Genomic DNA, 19,567 nt, shown 5'->3' with positions numbered 1-19,567 from the left:
AAATCAAATCTTCTCATGCTTCTGAATTCTGCATGTTCAGTGTTCCTCTCAGCTGTGCCTAGACTATTACAACAGAATTCTACACATCAAATAAGTCTTCTTATGTCAAATATCTCTCCACTCACTCTTAATTCATCCTTCAGACAATGCTCCTAGACTAATTTTCCTTTCTTGTAGCCCTGGTCATGCTCTTTTTTTTTTTTTTCCTTTAAGTTTCCACAACAGAAAAATTTATCATCACCAGACCAAGAAACACAGCTCTAAGGGGTATTTTTGCAAAAGTTCTCTTTTCAATAATTATTGCTTAAGTTTTTCCCAGAGCCACCCTTCTGGGTTGTTTCCAAAGCTACCAAGATTGCTCAGTGGCCCCAGCTGTGAAGAATAAATTAATAATTTTGAAACAGAGACAGGTCTACCAATAAAATTATTAATTTACCCCTTGAAAACATCTGTTGTGCTGTCAGACACCTGGATATCAGATGATTTTAATTTTTTTTCATTGTTATAAGAGAAAGCTGGAGCAAGTGCACGTGTTCATATTTAGATCTAGGAATGACTGATGTAAAAAACAAAAGACATCACTAAAACTTAAAGAACTAATTTCTCCGGCATGCTAGTGGACAGAAAATCATCACAGAATGCAAATCTTAGTTTCAAGTTGCATGCTAAAAATCTTGCAAACAATTCACCCTATGGCAATAATATTATGATGGCTTTAAAACTTAATAGCAGAATAAAACCTCCGTATTGACTAAAAGAAAAAATACAGAATACTAATTGTGAAAGTAAAAATGTCTTTATTTTGACTGGGCTTCTCAATGTATAGTTCAACCTGATGACAGTTTAACTGGAACAATCGAGTTCCCCTAAACTCCATAATGCTACAAAGGACGACCCCTTTTCCTACAAGTGGGTCAATAGCTGTGAAGAATTGAAAGCATGACATTATTAGCAGCATGGCCGCTTCAATTGCAGACCTCATAACAGGGTGGTCAGGGAATGAAAGCATTTTTTTGTCTGCAAACTTTACACAAAAAAGGCACAAACATTTAACTTTTTTTCTGATAAAAGTAAGAAACAGGGACAAGATATGAACACTGAAGGAACAATATATGAATGGGAAAGACAAAGACAAATCAAATAGTTATAAGGATTTCAAAGGATGATTATAGAAAAGGGAACCAAATATTTTACTCAAATGCTTTTTATAGCCTTTCTGTAAAGATACAAATATATATATATATATTTTATCCAAAAATATGTTTTATACAGATAAATGTTTCTCAATTAAATGATGGAACCAAAGCTAGTTATAACATAAAGCATTGTCTTTCACAAGACTGCTCATCCACCTGAACTTTCTATTCCTTTTTGAATTAGTGCACATAGTACATATTCTAGATGTAAATATGACATTCTGTTCAAATATATTGATCAAATAGACAGCATTATTTTCCAAAAAGGTTTTGCACACCAAAAAAAAAAAGCATTGCTCTAGGATATTGTACACACTGAACTTAAGACAAGCCCTACTAAGAATAATTTTTGATAAACTTATTAAAAGGGCTACATAAATCTGATTTTGCTTTCTACAGTGTACACTTGATATTCTATTTTCCAGTCTGTATTTTTGATACACTTTAAAAGACTCTTTTATGAGTATTTTCATATTTATACAAGAAATTTCAATTCATTATAGACAATATGCCTTTGAAATACTTCATCCAATGAATAGCTGTGTCTTTCTTTTTTCCAACTATCAGTACGCAACACTGACAACCACTAGCTACAAAATAAAGCACACAATTATGTTGATGGTTTGATAATTCAGGTTTCCAGTTGTAATTCTACTAAAAACAAAACTCCTAAAAATCAGAGACTAAAACATATTTAAAATTTGACTTGCAATTTTATGCTACTTTCATATTGATCTTGAAATAGAACTGAAAAAAAAAAAGATTTTGTTGGAACTGGCTATTTGCCAAACTCATAAAAAATAGGTGGGAACATTACATTGAATCACTAATCTTTAATATGTGAAATTTAAATAACTAATTATCCCAAATTATTACAAAAAATTTAAAAAAGACAAAAACAAACAGAAAGTGATGGTCCCTTAATTATCTGAAGATAAGTAGCTTATAGTCTAAGCCAAAATGTTTCTCTCCCTTACAGAAATCACCCTCCCCCGAAACTGCCCATAAAAAAGGATGCATGAAATCATATAAGAATAGCAAGAATCAAAGAGCAGGAACTGTATTTTTAGGATCAGAATGACGTCTAGTGCTGAAGAACTCCTTATTGTAAAAAGCAGATTTCTTTGGGGACATTAGTCATTTAATTTGATAAAATTCACTTATGAGGATTTCTCTTTCCTGTTACGAGGGGAGTCAGCTCCATTTGAAGTTACTGTTCCATTTACACCATTTTCTGAAAATGAAAAATAATAATTATTATTCATTTGTGAAAATGTAATTAATGCAGCTATTATGAACAGTATTAAATTCAGTCAATATCTATTATTTCATTTGGTAGTTCAAGAAAGACTCAATTTGAATAACAGAGCCACAAAACAATTAAGGGGGAAAAAAAGGCTGCCCTTTATCCAATTGATGCTGGCCAACCCATACTTATGCACTCAAAATGAAAGAACCAGGGGATCTCATAGAGCTTCTTTTCATTTTATAGAATTCTAAAGAACTTGTTCCCCATACCTTTTCAAAAAAAGTTTTAAGGTAGAGAAAGTTTCAGTTGTTTGAGGACAGGTATATTAAACAGTGAGAAATGAAAACAAGAAACAGAAAAACTACAAAAAGAAAGATGAAAGAATTTAAACATCATTCAGTGCCACTTAATCCACAAGGATTAAGAAAATATGAATAGTCTGTGTTTCCATAGAGTTTAAGATTTACAAAGTTTCATTATTTATATTATTCCCATTCTATAGATCAGAAAACTGACACAGTTTTATGACTGCCAGAGAAGACATAGCTACTAAGTGCTAAAGATGGACTCTCAACTCAGACGTTCCAGATCCAACACTTCCCCCACTGTTATTTTGCCTCACAAAGAGCCTGGCAGCCTCAAGAGGACTGAAGGAATCCCTAAGTTACAACTTGCTACACAATGATTGTTCCTAATGATAACTCAGTCATCACAAAAGAGTGGTACAGTGGAAAGAATATGGGGATCAAAGTCTGTCTCTGCTACTTGTGCCATATTGGACAAGTCTCCTAACCTCTCTTAGCTTACTCTCTTCAATTGTAAAATGAAGGGCTGATGGCCTCTCAGCTGCTCTCAGCTCGAGAGCTATGATTTCTTCTCCTAACACAATTCTGGATTTAGCTCACCAGCTGTAGTACCAGTCTAAGATTTGCCTACTGAAGATAAGGTTAACTAATATACTCTAAGAAATCAAAGAATAACACCATCACTTTCAGAAAACTTTCCAAAATGAACTACAAAATTTTATAGGGGGAAAAAAACACTTGAAGGATAAACTCGTCATCATAAATATTCATTTATCCAGAAGAACTAATTTTTCAAGATTTCTAGAGAGAAATTTTAGTGTAATTTTGAGTCACTCCTATTTTTTTAAAAAGCCTTTTGGCATCAATAAATTTAGACACGAATTAATGGTTGAAGAACAACATCTCTCACATGTTATGTATTAGTGCTTCCCAACTAGTCCATTGGGACATAGCAACGTAATTAACTATTATCTGCCTTGCACTGTGGCAAACTGAGACTTTCCCACAATTCTGGTTTCTCCCTGAACAGTGTCACCAGGGATAAGCTTTCTCATGTGTCCCAAGTGGATCTAGCTTCCTATCCTCTTCACCCCAGCATCAGAATTCAGTGGACATAGTTCTGTAAACACTTTTATGTTTTCACAATACCGACTAGCTTCAGAGATATATACATTAAAAAGTGAATAATGGGAAAGGGATGAGTAGTGAAACATTTATCTATATGTGTATATAAGGTTTATACGTACACATACACATAAGTGTATATAATTATATTCTACTTGAATCACCCTAATTAGGGTAACCCGTCTCATTTAGGTACTCTCACCTTAAATGTGTACCTGTGAAAAGTCATAAAAAAAGGGCTGAAACTAACCACAGAGAAATTTTATTAGGAAATCAGGAATAATTTCTTAATTGTTAAGGGGACAAAATACGAGGTTAAGTGAAGTTGTAAGAGTTTTCTCTCACTTAATATAGTAAACAAAGCAAACCAAAATAAAACCAGTCATTTCCCTGTGAAAGACAGCTAATAAGACAGGAACTTTAAGCTAAATTTTAAGGCCCTAATTCTTTTTTTGTTTGCTTGTTTTGTTTGTATCTAGAACATATTTTAATCTTTGATGATGCAGAAGGTACTTTAGTTTCTTGAAGTTTGCTCCACACCACCTTTATGTTTATGAATTATTGTAGGTGTTGAGAATTCAGGATGTAAAGAGATTTCTGACAGAATGAAGACTGCAAAGTCAAAGAATGACTGACCTAGTGAGTCAGAGATAAAATGGAGGCACTCTTTTTTTTAATGTGGACAATGGAATTCTGGCTCTGTTCTTTAGTGTTTATATTTCATAAGACCCTAATTCTAAGGTCCTAGAACCATATGTTAAAGAAATAAATCATTTTATCCTCATCCAAAAAACATCTTATAACAAATCTATAGTTCTTGGAATGTTAAGCTTCCTAAAACTAGTCTCTACGCAGGAAATTACCATCTCAGGCTTTAAGAACACTTCCTGTTTGTCCCCTTTGAATTATATGTGATTTGGAATCAGTGTCATTTATCAGAAGGCCAAAAATTATAATTTAATTAATTTGAAAGACCTGCTATCCACTAATATTAGATAATATTTATAATTCCACTTAAAAGCGAAGGAAATGAAGTTAAATAGAGCTGTATTTTATATACTTCAAAGCAATCTAAAACATAGCAGCATTTTTTTAAAGAAGCAATTAGCAAAAGAATTATCTATGTTCAGTTATTCCCCCTCTAAAATGAGGCACACCATTGAAAACTGCTGCTCTGGAATTAATATATTTTAAGGAAGAGGAAACAGAAAAAAAGAATGAGCAATGGCCCCAAGTAACATAAGCAAAAACACAGGCCTGCAAATTAGTCCAATGCCTTTTCATTTTACAATCCTACAACTCTAAGACCTTAAGATCTGAGATTCACATTATCATTTCAATTGAATTGTCACAAAAATGCTATGAAGTAAGATAGGTCTTAGAATTCTAGTTTGACTGGGCAGGAAACTGGGGCTGGGCCTCAGGGAATCTGATTTACTGGAGGTCATAGAATTAATGAGTGATCAAGCCAGGATTCAAACCCAGGTCTTAAACCTCTCTTACATTACCCAGTCACTCAATGCCAAATGTTACCTCTATTCAGTAAACTAAAAACCAGGCTGAGATTAACCATCAGCTAGAATTGGCCTCTTAATATCTAGTTTGAGGATTAGTCCAATAAAACCTGTTTTTCCCTCTGGATTCTCAAGAACAATTTATTTTTATGGCTTTCTTCACAATAATAAGATGAGGCCAGTGGCATATATATTATTGTCCCCACATTATAAATGAGGAAAAGTAATTTGTCCAAAATTATACAATTATTAAATGACAGGCTTTGGATTTGAATTCAGGTCTCTCAACTACAAATCAGGGCATCTTGGAAAAATTGCTTCACTAAAATATAAGAATTGTAGGTTGTTTTATTTCTAATTTTTTCTTAAGAAGCTTATTCTGAGGGGCAACTAGGTGACACAGTGGATAGAGCATAGCCCAGGAATCAGGAGACCCTGAGTCCAAATCTGTGGGCTAGGCAGATATAGGCTGGATTCTAGAATGGTAAGCTAATGAGGTGAGCTGGTCAAATGAAGAGTGTAAAAGTGCTTAAGGGGGAGAGATGGATGGGAAGGGCAAAGAGTGCCAAAACAATGTATGAAGATGGCAGAGTGCTGAGGTTGGAAGTTAGAGCCCATAGGCAAAGGAGAGAACTCCAGAACATGTTAAAGGAGAAGACAGGGCTGAGGAGAGGACTTCTTAGGGAATGGTAGGAGTATAGCTATCAGTCATGAGGTACAGGACATGATTTCAACGTCAGGATAGTTTTGAAAAGAAGCCAGAGGCACAGATTAGGAGAACAAAGAAAATAGTAAAAACTTATGTTTATATAGCACTTCAAGGTCATCTAAGTCTCCTCCTAGTAACAAGTAGCACAAACAACATTATCCGCATTTGGCTAGGTTCACGTGTCTAGAATATGACAACAACAAGAAAAAAAAATAAGAGAGAAAAGATAAAAACAATGGAAAATGGATCAAATGGGTCTTGTAGTCAAATCTCTTTGTGGTATTTTTATATTTAAACTATCAGTAGCCTCAATAGCAGAGAAATTAAAGATATTTAAATCTAAACTAATGATATTTTATATACCCTGGTAAAAGATTAATGGAATACTAAGACCCCGTGCATTGGACTGATTACAATACATCAAATTTGGGACCAACATACCAAAACAAAGCCACAGAGAGTGTAAAGAATGAAGGTTAAGGTTCAGGGAAAGCTTTTGATGAGAGAAATTCCTTTCTCTTACCATGGTGGCAGGAAAATTAAAGATTTTAGTCTGAGTAGGAGGGGTTGGCTTGGGTATGGTGCCACATCACACTTAATGCACCCTAGGTACAATGAAGTTCTTTTAAAAAAAGAAACTCAGCTATTGTTTCACATTTCCTTTTACTTCAAGGATTCTTTTACTCATAGTGGGCAATACTAACCTTTTTCTTTTCTAGAAGACCTGCCTTTAGTTACTGTAGACTTCTTTTTTACAATCTGAGGCTGAGAAGAAGAATGTTCCCTCCACCTTCGAAGCTGGAAATTAATGAACTTCCACATCATAAATGCTTGAGTGATACAAATTGATGCAAGAACAGCAATTCTGTGAACATATTTAGAAATAAATAGAAAATATTAGGAGTACATCAAGAATGGCAAAGAGTTGGAAAATGAGTAGATGCTCAACAATTGGGGAATGGCTGAATAAGTTATGATATGTGAAAGTAATGGAATATTACTGTTCTATAAAAAATGATGAAAAGCCTATTTTAGAAAGGTCTGGAAAGATTTACATGAACTGATACAGAGCAAAACAAGCGGAACCAGGAATACATTGTATGCTATAACAGCAATATTGTGCAATGATCAACTATGATAGACTTGGTTCTTCTCAGTGATTCAGTGATCCAAGGCAATCCCAATAAACTTTGGATAGGAAAAGCCTGCCGCATCCATAGAGAGAAATAGAGAGACTGAATGTTAATCAACAAATGCTATGTCCACTTTCCCCCTCCCCCCTTTTGTTCTGATTGTTCTCTCCAAACGTGATCCATAAGGAAATATGTAAAAATAAACAAACACACCAATGTATATAAATAACCCCCCAAAATGATTTTTTATGTGTAACTAGAGAAAAGTTTTTGAAGAAGAATAAATTAGGATAAAAAAATTTAAGGGGAAAATTGCTTTTCTCTTTCAAAAAAGAGGCTAACTTATATTATGCTATCATATGCCTAGACTAAATTGTCTATTCCTCATCTGTCTTAAACTAATCATGGGATGACGTTTTATTTCTTTGTTGAAAATACAAAGATACAAAGGGGATACAAAGAAAGGCAAAAGACAGTCTCTGTCCTCAAGGAGTTCATAGTTAAATGAAGGGCAACAAGCAAACACATACAAAGTTATCTACAAGATAAACAGAAAATTAAAGGAAGAAAGGTACTAGGATTAAAATGAATTAGGAAACTTTTGTGTAAAAAATAGGATTTTAGTGAGGACTTTTAAAGAAGCCAGGAGGCAGGGTGGAAAAGGGGAAAGGATTCTAGACACAAGGGTAGCCAGATAAAGTATGTGGATTTGAGAGATGGTGGGTCTCCTTTGTGGAATAACAAGAAGACCAGTGTCACTGAATTTATCAATATTGGGCAGGGTAAAGATGTAAGAAGACAGGAAAGGGAGAAGAAAGCTGAGGTAGGACTTTAAATGCCAAACATTGTGGTTCTATTAAAAAAACCAACAAAAACCAAAAAGCTATGACGATGGTAAAATACCGTAAAAATTTTCAATTAATTATTTGTTCCTTGCAGTTAAATACATGAATATTTGAATTTAATATAAATTAATGTTTTTCTCCCCTGTTGTGGATCAAGTTCCCAAATTTCTCCAGCATGAATCTTTCCAACAAAATCCATGAAAAACCTATCGCCAAACAAAATGACTTCACTAAGAATAAATTTACTGCACCTGACAGGCAACACATTGAAGTTTCCAGTACTGAAATCCAGCTTCTGATTTTCTGCTCTTGCTAGGCCAAAGCCAACAGTTAATACAGAGAGAATCAAAGTCAGAAGTCTTCCCAAAACAAATAAAACTGCCCACAAAGAAAATCTGTAAGAAAAATTTCATAAGTCAAATTCACTAATATATGCAAATGAGACAAGAAAACAATCACAGAAATATTAGAATAAAAATCCAAAAACATATGCTAGGTTAGATTTTTGTCCAATTATAACCTTCTTATTCTGTTTTCAAATTCTATTTATTGTGTTAGCTTCTGTCCTATCCAAAGGCATTTTAGTTAATTAAAGAAACTCATTACTACCTACTTTGTAACAATCAAGTACTTATTTTCACTATTTTAAGCTTTTGAAAATAATTGTATAAAACCGAATAATTTGGCTATGGATTTAAAATATTTTTGTGCCATTTTAGTGACATGACAAATAACTTACCCTTTCTGATATTTTTCATCACTAAAATAAAACAGTCTGGAAATATGGAACAGAAACTCAACAAAATAATGCAGCACCAAAAGAACAAGTCCCAGATGGTTCAAGCTGTTAAAACAGAAACAATCACATTGAACAATTGTTAGTTTAGTAACTGCTATATATAGAAGGGATAAAAAGAGGTTAAAAAAAACCCCTATAACTTACTTCAAAAGATAAGCTCCACCAATGTGAAAGAGGTAAAGACCAATATAGACAAGTTGTCGTGGAATATCTTCCTGTTAATACAGAAAAAGGAATCAAAAATTAGCTAACGCACACTGACAGAGAAGCAGTCTGATGTAATGACAAGAAACACCTTCTAAACTAGAAACATGCTCTTCCGCTGGATTGAGTGTTTGCTTAGCATCAGAAGAGTACAACTAAGATAGGTAAAACAAGACTTTGAAAAACCATGTTAAAAAATATAAAATTTTCTTGTTCTGGAAATTAGGACTATTCTGGAGCATCTGGGATACATGGGCTCTACAGACACAGAGCAAAGAACCCAAGAGCAAGAAGTCCTTGAGGGTTGTCCATACTAGCGTTAAGCTTTTAGGCCTTAGCTTGCCTTATCCATAAAGAAAGTAATCTTATTCTCTTAAAGTTTATTTCATTTCTAAGATCCACAAGCCTTTGTGGTTTAATTTCTGAAAGACAGGTAAACTTCAACAGCAGTCAGTCAAAGAGGAATAGGACCTTCTCAAGAATGAAAATCTGAAGACTCAAAAGAGAAAAAAATGACAGTTGTCCGAAGAGATGGATGGAATTCCCAAGGAATTCACTAACCAATCTGGTTAGCGCATTTCAAAATGCACCAAAAAAAGACAATAGAAGTAAAGAGAAGAAGATTGGAGAGGATGAATACATGTATGGCACAATACTGCACCAGGAGTGCCAATGCTCAGAAAGCTAAGGATTTATTTAAAAAAAAAAAAGGTTTATTTGCTCTTTTTTTTAAGTTATGGAAAAACAGATGAAAAAGAGGCTAAGACTGCTTCTCCCACATCCCATTCATTAATCGACATTCAATTGTTAACAAACAGAAAGCAGAACTACTAAATTTTTACTATTTGCCTTGAGAATCCAAGTTACTTATCATAGATGATTAATATTCCCATGTCTTGAAAAAGTGGTAGATGTTACTGGTGAGACAATGTAAGTAATATCTGAAAGCTTATGGAAAAGTGAGCAATATTCCAGAAAGAGAGAAAGAAAAAAATGGAATCCCATTTTTCAAAAACAGGAAATTGAATGATATTGCCAAACTGGTCAACACATTTGATTTTAATTCCTAGGGAAAATTCTAGGACATATAGTCAAAGTGAACATTATTGATCATCTAAAAAAGTAATAATAAGCCATAATCACCATGGCTTCATTAAGAACAGATCATGAAAATATTATACCTTCTTTCCCCCAAAAAAGCAAAAGAGAAGAGGGAATTTGGTTCTCTGAATTATCTATGAGCTCACATGCAATTCATTTCTCTGAATTTATTGTGTAAATTAAGTTTGTTCAATTTTTTTTAAAGGAACTGGTCACACGAGGCTTAAGCTAATTTCCTTTTATGATGGAGGTTATTAAATTTGTAGATCAATGGAATGCTGTAAATCTAGTTAAATCTAAAATATATTTTAATTTTAGCAAAGCATTTGATTAAAAAAAAACAAAAAAGCTTATGTTACTTTTTAAGCAAAGATGGAGAGATGAATGTTAGAATGGATTAGGAACTGCTTAAATGAACCTTCATTAACAGTTTGATGTTAACTTATCTAGAGGTTAAGCAGAACAGTAGAAGTTATTTTCTCACCCAGAATTTCCTATAGCAATGAAGTCAGATTAGGATTTTCTTAAAAAGGACAATTTAGGGGAGCTAAAGAAAAAATTCTTTTTTGGACATGAATCAGACAATGTTCCTTGAGGTCCCTTCCAACACTAAAATTTTAAAAGTCTGTTTCTGTTGTTCAACAAGTCCTGGCATATTTGATGACATTCCTTTGATGCTTAAAAGTATCATTTTCTGAGAAAGAAGACCACCATAAAAGAACTCTCAAATTCTTCAATGAATACAATACTTTTTATAATTAGTTATTTGGTATATTTTGATGACATTATGAATCTGCTAAATATGAGAAATTAAATAAAACATTGCTTTATATAGACTAATTATTTTAAATGTAAGTCTTTATTCCCAACTACAATATAAGCTGTTAAAGAGCAAGAATTTTGTTATATTTCCCTTGTGGTTCCCATAATTCTCAGCAAGCTATTGAGTATGATAAATGCTCAACTATTTTTTATTGATTATTGGATTAAAATCACTATATCCCATTTTACTTCTCAATTTCTTTTTCTATTTTTTATTTCTGAGTTTATATTAGAAAGCTAATGATGTTGTACATTCATATGAAATAATTAAATGATACCCTTATTACTTACTAAAGTATGAATTCAATAAAGCTTTTTGGGGTCTTAACTGTAAAATAAGGAAGTTGACCTAGTTTCAATTAAGTCACTTAATATTTACGGGGAATCTAATTTGAAAATTCTGTATTGTCAGTAGTCTGTATCAGGTGCAGGGATGTATGTGTAGCATATCAAAGATGAAGACACTACTCAAGTGGAGATAAACAGATGTAACAAAACTGTGAAAATCATAAAAATGAAGTGTTAGGATAATCACAAAGTCACTTTTGGCTGAGGAGCAGAGAAAGCTATGTGGAGGAATTGGCACCTTAAGGAACCATGATCTCAAAGGGTAAATGGATTTCATTTAGTACATAGGAAACTTTTTCAGGCTCAGAAAATTAATAGCACTGGCAAAATTCCATTATACTAAAAATGTGATTTGTTGATAAATACTTATTAAATAACTTCTGACATCTCTTCCAGTGCATTATATTGGAATCTCGCTATATGATGTACACGTCTTTTATGATTTTTTCTATTTTATATTTATTCCATTAAATATACATTTATCCAACTTTACCTGGAGAGATGACAAAGTTATACAATATAGTATGTTTTTCCCTCAGAAGAGTACACAAACAAAGCAACATCAGAGAGTCTTTGAATGGAAAAATGATGTTTTGAGTCATCAGGAAAAAAACACTCCTATTGGATCTCTACAATAAACAAAATTTTCCCATATGACAACTTTTTCTAGATAGTCATAGATACTGAACCACCAAATTTTACCCCCAACTGCCTCTTTTGTTTTCCATTGTAAAACTTTACTATTATACAGTTTCAGTATGATTAACTATTGGAGCCCATGAAGTTCCATGGAGCAAAGGAACTAGTTATAAAATTCTAGATGTTTGTTTGAATGTTTTATCCAATGTGTTACTTCTAAATTTAGTATCCCAAAGGTAAATTAAAACAAACTAAATTTTCAATAATGCTAAATGGGAGTAACTTATTATTATTTTTATTTTTTAAAGAGATTCAATTTCTGGGGTATGAAAAAAATATAAATGATATAAATGTGAAAAAGATGCCATTCCAAAGAAGATTCTAATAACTTAAAAGAAAAAGAAAACAAAGAAAAGGCTTAATAGGTAGAGAACATTGCTTGAGACATTTAAATTCCTCTCTACGGACCCAAATATTTATTATCTAGGGCAAATATATGTCATACCACATTCTGTTTATAAAAATGACAAATCTATTTTCAATGTGAAGAAATTCAAAATTATGCTAGTTTTCTTTTCTTTCTTTTTTTTATTTTTGGCTGAGGCAATTATGGTTAAGTGTCTTGCCCAGGGTCACACAGCTAGGAAGTGTTAAGTGTCTGAGACCAGATTTGAACTCAGGTCTTCCTGACTTCAGGACTGGTGCTCTATCCCCTGTACTACCTAGCTGCCCCAATTATGTTAGTTTTCAAAGCAGATCTATTTCCCTTGTTTTCTGATTTAAAATTCTAGCCCAAGAGAAGAAAAAGCTCAAACTTGCTAACAGGAAATGAATTTACTCTCTTCTATGGTTAGCTACTTAAATCAAGTTCCAGTTCAGTATTTTAGCTCTATCAACTAAGGTCAAATTGTAAGGAAGGATGAATGGATAATGCTAGCTTACACCATCATAAACCTCTGCATTACAACTTTCTGGGACACTGCCCATATTTTTTTGGTGTCATTCTCCAAAAAGCTGTAGACTTAACATAAAGAAGCTTTAGACTAATATAGAAATGACTTAGAATTGGCTATTTTTGGTTTTCCAAATTTTTTCATATCCTAAGAATTATCTTCAAAACTTTTGGGAATATGACATATTTTATGAATTCTGGGCTCCTTACCAAGAATACTGCTATTAACTTTTCCTCATAATTTTAGTGGAAGATATTTGAAATGCAAATGAATTTTTAGGCTTACCTTCCCAATCTCTCAAACCATTATCCCAAGCACTATACAATTAAATGCACAATATTCATTCTGATATTCTTCTGTTACCACAGCATACTGAATAGTTTTTACAAGGATAGTTTTACTAAGAAACAGGGTAGTATAATGGATAGAATTCAGTTCATGGCATCAGGAAGACCTGGACTCAAACCCCGTCTTTAATACTATCTGCCTGACTCTGGACAAGTCCCTTCAACTCTCAGTACCTTAAGCAATTTCCCAAGACTTATTATATATCTCTTGAGATCTGGAAGCATTTCCAAATACTCAACTTCAAAAGATTGATCATTTTCTTTTGTTTATGTATCCTTTGCTAAAAGGTGATATTTACCGATGTATATATGCTTAAAGTATAAAAAAATTTCATGTAAATGGCAATAAATCTTTTTTTTTTTTTAATTTTATTTTATTTAATAATAACTTTGTATTGACAGAATCCATGCCAGGGTAATTTTTTTTACAACATTATCCCTTGCACTCACTTATGTTTCGTTTTTTCCCCTCCCTCCCTCCACCGCCCCCCCAAGATGGCAAGCAGTCCTATATATGTTAAATATGTTGCAGTATATCCTAGATATAATACATATTTGCAGAAAAATGGCAATAAATCTAAGCCTACTACCTCAACTAAAAATTTTAAAAACTCATTACAAAGTAGGTCTCAAAAATTCTGTATTTTCTTCTTTGAAAAAAATGACACTTTATCTATCATCAACATACCTTTTGAATTGCCACTACTAGCAGCTTTCTTTTTTCTATTGTACCAGTGGGAACATTTCAAAGCAATCACTGTTCTAGTCACCCTCTTTACCAATTCTTTCCAGACAGTGTTCTTCCCAAAATAACTTTCATAGAGTAAATTTTAAGTAACTGTTTAGCACATATGCAGCTGCTACTTGCAAATTATGCTAATTACTTCAAACAGTTACTTTCAACTGTCATCTATAGGTGTTAAAAATAACTTTTAGCTACTTCTAAGTTATGCAAATGATTCTACAAAAATTAGATGGCAGCTTTGGATGAATTCCACCTGGAATTGGTGAACATGAAGATCTGGGACAAAAATCAACTACTTTGAATTGTCCTTCCCCATCCCACTACAAGTAAATAAACTTGGTGAGTATATTAATGCAGGATTACAAAGGATACAGATAAAGAGTGATCAAATTGGCTAAAAATTAGTCTGTGGGCATGTATGTATCTTTCATGCAAGTAGACAGATGTGCTAACTTAGAAAGTTAGGTATAAATAGCTACAAGCAGCTAAAAAAGTAAGACTAAGAATCTCAAACATTATGCATAACAAGATAAAATTTGAAGGGTCCTGTACAAAGTACATGTTTATATAGCTGTCATAGCCAAGTGACTACTATCTATATACTAAGTATAGACTAATCTCCATTATAGGAAAAATGAAAAGACTTAAAAGAACATCTCTCCATACTCCAAGTATGAAAATGAAGTATTCAATGCCTTCCCTGACTCCCTAAGCCAAGAATATGAAGTGGGGGCTTCAAGAAGGAAATAAGGATCATCACTGGCACAGGAAACTTGACCCTTATGTTAGAAGAATGTGACAAAGAGAAGGAGGTAAAAGAATAGAACAACCAAATACACAGTTTGAGGTTTTTCCTACAGAGGAAGGAATTTAAGACTTTAATAAGGAAGCACTTTTTTGTCCTTCAAAGAGTAACAAAGTAGTACCATAGGAGCTATCAGGTAAGAGATCATCCAATTGAAGCTATTCAATGACAAAAGAGCACTGCTGAAGTATCTGTTTTATTTTTGGCATGTGGATGCAAAACATAACAAAGAACCTCTTAAGACTTAAAGTGAACTACTGATGACTCACTTGGATACAAATCATCTTACTAGAAGACATCTAGAAAATATTGCTCAAAAGGAGGATGTGCCCTAGATTTTGAAAAAGTAGATTTCAAAAAGTTTAAAGGGAAAATAGGTAGGATTCCATGGACTAAAATTCTCCAAGAAGTCAACTTGAGAAGCTACCACAGGTAGCTGGTGGTACAGTAGACAAAGGGCTGAGTCTTGAATTAGGAAGATTGAATTCTAATGTGCCTTAAGACACTTTCTGTGTGACTCTTGTCTGACTCAATTTCCTCAAATTTATTTAAAAAGAGATAATAACAATGTCTACCTTTGCAGGGTTCCTGGGAGGATCAAATGAAGTAATACTAACAAAGTGCCTGACACATATGTGCTATATAAAAGCTTATTCTCTCCTTTCCCCCTGTAATAAATCAGATATATACATAAATAATCAAATAAGATGGGGAGGGGAAAAGAGAGAACCATGTATACATATTAGTAAATAAAAAATGTTTTGGTGAGAGGTTTGGTGGGAGAGAGAAGGGGAAGAAGACAGGTAAGATTAAATGTTATAAGTAACACAGATTAGAGACTGAATTTTCAAGTATACTAAGTATTCTAAGAAATAGAGACCAAAAAGGAGTATCTTTCAGTATTTTGCTGGCTTGGGGGAGAGTCTATGAAAAGACACGGAGTTGGGAAATGGAACACTGCATATAGATAATAGCAAATAGGATATTTTAGCTTATAGTAAAGTAGGGGAATAATTTGGAAGCAGTCCAGAAAAAGAAAGTTAGAAATAAAATATAAAAGACTTTAAATACCAAATAGAAAAGACTGTATCCCAGAAGCAATAGGAACCATTGAAACTTTGAACAAATTAGAAGCAGAGAGATCAACTAATAGGCTACTACAATAGAAAGAGGGATAGAGAGATTATTACTCTGGGAGTTATCTGCATAGAGATAATTAAACTCATGGGAGGTGATGAGATCATTAAGATGGTGATTGTAGAAAGAGAGAAGGCCCAATACAATGCCTTGAAATATGCCTATTTTTAAGGGCAAAGATAATGCAGCAAAGAAAACTGAGAAGGAAAAGGACAAGGAGAAAAGTATCAGAAAAAAATCTAGAAAAGAAAGAGTTTCCTGGAAGAAAAGGGGATGCTATAAAGAGGTCAAAAAGGAAAAAAAATGAAAAAAAGTTATTGGTCTGGACTTTTTGGAGAGAGCAATTTCTATTGAATAAGAACTTTAATATACGTAGACAAGATGGAAGCACAGACAGGTAACAAAGCATATATAAGAACACTACATTGTCATATAAAAATAGTGCTAAGTCTCAAAATGAGTTAAGGCTGGTAAGGTGACCCTGGGATAACAAATTTTTTTCTTTTGTTTTGAAAAAGCTATATTGGGTGACAAGTGAAGAAAGGCTGAGATTGTTTCTTGAGAGGGGTATATGTGGTAATGAAAAGAGACATAATACAAAGCTGATTAATTCTTTCTTTCATATCTCAAATAAATAAGGAGATGATGAGAGAGCACTTAGTTTTCTTGGTGAATTCATGTCTTCCTACCCCCAGTGAATTATATTTTTAGTTCCTGAGAATTCAAAGTTGTGGTAGTTAATAGATAATTCAATATTAGGGATTTCTGGAAAATTTCTGAGTACAGAGAAAGTTCATGGGAATGAGAGGCAAATAATGCAGTTTTCAAAACAGCAAAGAGAACTGAATTGGCAACTTATGCTAGGGATTCGCCTAATTCCATTTCTGCCAAAATTCTAGACTGGATTATTCAAGAAATGTATAGCAAATATCTAGAAAAGGAGGAAGTGAATGCAAAATGGCAGTATGGCTTCATTAAAAACAGGTCATACCAGACTAACCTTATTTCTTGATAAGGTTAAGTAAAGTGGCTGATCAGAAAAGTACTGGAAATATAATTTACCTAGATTTCAGCAAATCATTTGATAAAAATGTCATGCTTAAGAAAATTGTTCTTAATTTAAGAAATTCTTAAGAAAAATGGATATGTGGATCACATGATAAATGCAATTGAATAGACTCATAACTGGTTGAATACTTGGACTTTAAGCATATTTATTAAGGATTTTCAACTTAGACACTAGTTCCCAATGAAGTGCTCCAGATGTATGCATGCTAGTCTTGTGTTCTTCAACATCTTTACCAATGACTAGAAAGTAGGAATAGATAGTATGCCCTTCAAATTTTTAGATGACACAAACCTTTGTTACCTTTAGCTAACATACTGATCATAGTCAGGAGAATCATAGACAGACTAAAGTACTGGGTTGAATCCAATAAGAGGATTCTTATGGATATAAGTAACATAAATGTAAAGTCTTACAGTTGGATCCAGAAGTTTAACAGCACAAACACAAGACGGGGAAGGCGTACTTACATAGATGTTTGTTTGAAAAAGGAACGGAAAGCTTAATTTATCAAACTGCAAACCCAATGTATCTTATCAGTATGACATGGCAGCAGCCAAGTTAATGTTATGTTGAGCTTCAATGAGAGCAAAATTGCTTCAAGAAATGAGGTGATTAATTTCCCCTTGTATTCTGACCTACTCACAGTTTAGGAAGACAACTTCTAAGAGAGCGAGTGTCCAGGAGAGCAACATAGAAGATGAATGGCCTTGAGTCTTTGTCACATGAAGAGAGATTGAAAAGAACTGGAGATATTCAGCATGGAGAATAAAGTATATTGGGGGGAAGCAATACGGTGTTCAAATATGTGAAGTGCTGTAATGTGGAAGAGAGATTTTACTTAATTTTGTCTGGCTCTATAGTGAACAAAAATTGCAAGGAGAGAAATAGAGAATTGATGAGAGGAAGAACTTCCTGACAATTTGAGCTATACAAAAATGAAAATGCTATCTTTGAAGGTGATGGATTTACTTCAATCATTCAAATTGAAGCTGGACAACCACTTGCTGATAATGTTATTTTAGAGATTGATGACTTTTTAGGTTCTAGATATGGACTAGAATTGGGCCACTGAGATCCCTTTAGGATGTCAGTGACTAGACAGTGGAATCTTGCCACTATATATCTAAAGCATTATTAGTATAGCAAAAAATTCTTTAGATCTTTAAAGACAATGCTAAAGATGGAAGTGCCATTAAAAATTGTGGATTATGACCACATAATCCAATCCCTTCACCCCTACTTTGTTCCTTGATCTTAAAATAATTTAACATTATAAAAAATTCTTTTTCACACACTCAAAAGTAAAAAAAATAAACATTTTTTCCCTTGTTCAAAATGAACTATTCTGCAATAATAGCTAAATGCTAATCTTTAAATGGACTACATTAACAGACAGTATCAATGAAGGTTAGTATTGTAAAACAAGCAAAATAAACACAAAAGAATTCATCCATGAATTACTATTTCTTGATATCAAGAAATATTTTTTGACTAATATGGAAAGATGTTTAACATAATTGTATATGTATAATTTATACCAGATTGCTTTCTTGTCTTGGGAAGATCAGAAAGAAGGGAAAGGGGAAGAACAATTTGGAACTCAAATTTTTATAAAAATGAATGTTGAAAACTCTTTTTACATGTAATTGGAAAAAAAATACTATTACAATTGCTTACAATCCCTTATAAGACATATGTAATAAGTGCTAGAATCAAGAAGAGCTGGTTCAACTCTAGTATCTAAAGCTTGAGATGTGTAACCAATGTCAAATCATGTAACCTCTCTAAAATATAATGATCAATAAAATCTCATCTATAAAATAGTGATAATGACACATCTCATAGGGTTGTTAAGGATCTAATAAGAATGTCAGTCAAGTGCTTAAAGACTCCCTGAATATTAGATTCTATATTATATGTCATCAGAATGGGTTGGGTGAATTGGGGAGGATTTTATGGAGTTCTACATGTGAGGGAGTACTTGAATAACTTCTCCTGAAAATAGAAATAGAAGAGTGGATGAGAGACTGTCTATGTGAATAAAGCATAAGGATATGGAAGGAAAAAGAACAGATTAAAATATTAAAAATCCAATGCAAACAGGCAAAGAGCTTGAGAGTAGGAGTAAGTAGCTTTATTTTAATGAAAGGGGATGAGGATAATATTAGAGGCTTTGTGGGAAAAACTGGCAAGGACAATTTCTGTAGCATGTAGGTCTGCCTTAAGAAAAGTACTGGAAATAAAGAGACTACAAAGTCAGTTGACTGCTCTACTTAAGATTTTTCCTTATATAAAAACCACAACTTTTCTATACTTTAAAAAGGATCCATCCATTTTAGGAATGTTTATTTTGAAAGAATAAGATGACTTTGTTGGTTAAAAACACTTTAGTTATAAATTAGTTCTCTCAATGCTCAATTTGCATTTTACTAAGATTTACATAGAACTATTTATGCTTCAGTTGTCTAATGTCTTAGTCCTTATAATACAGATAAGAAGTAAACTGCTAATGGCAATTATAG

General features: G+C 33.1%; 1 protein-coding gene across 2 annotated transcripts in view; it reads right to left on the bottom strand.

The window, feature by feature from the left end:
• Positions 1–777: 777 nt before the first annotated feature.
• Positions 778–19,567, bottom strand: part of TRAM1 (translocation associated membrane protein 1) — a 36,103-nt gene continuing 17,313 nt past the window's right edge. For both annotated transcript variants that reach the window (XM_051970061.1, XM_051970060.1), the window contains exons 7-11: positions 9,020–9,090; positions 8,816–8,920; positions 8,328–8,471; positions 6,803–6,963; positions 778–2,430 (exon numbers count right to left, since the gene is read on the bottom strand). In XM_051970061.1, the coding sequence (XP_051826021.1) occupies positions 2,357–2,430; positions 6,803–6,963; positions 8,328–8,471; positions 8,816–8,920; positions 9,020–9,090 (555 nt within the window). In that variant the 3' untranslated portion in view covers positions 778–2,356. The remainder of the gene's footprint in view (positions 2,431–6,802; positions 6,964–8,327; positions 8,472–8,815; positions 8,921–9,019; positions 9,091–19,567) is intronic.

This window comes from Antechinus flavipes, chromosome 1 (genome assembly GCF_016432865.1).
Source record: "Antechinus flavipes isolate AdamAnt ecotype Samford, QLD, Australia chromosome 1, AdamAnt_v2, whole genome shotgun sequence".
Taxonomy (NCBI): domain Eukaryota; kingdom Metazoa; phylum Chordata; class Mammalia; order Dasyuromorphia; family Dasyuridae; genus Antechinus; species Antechinus flavipes.
This window is presented reverse-complemented; position numbering and strand designations above follow the sequence as displayed.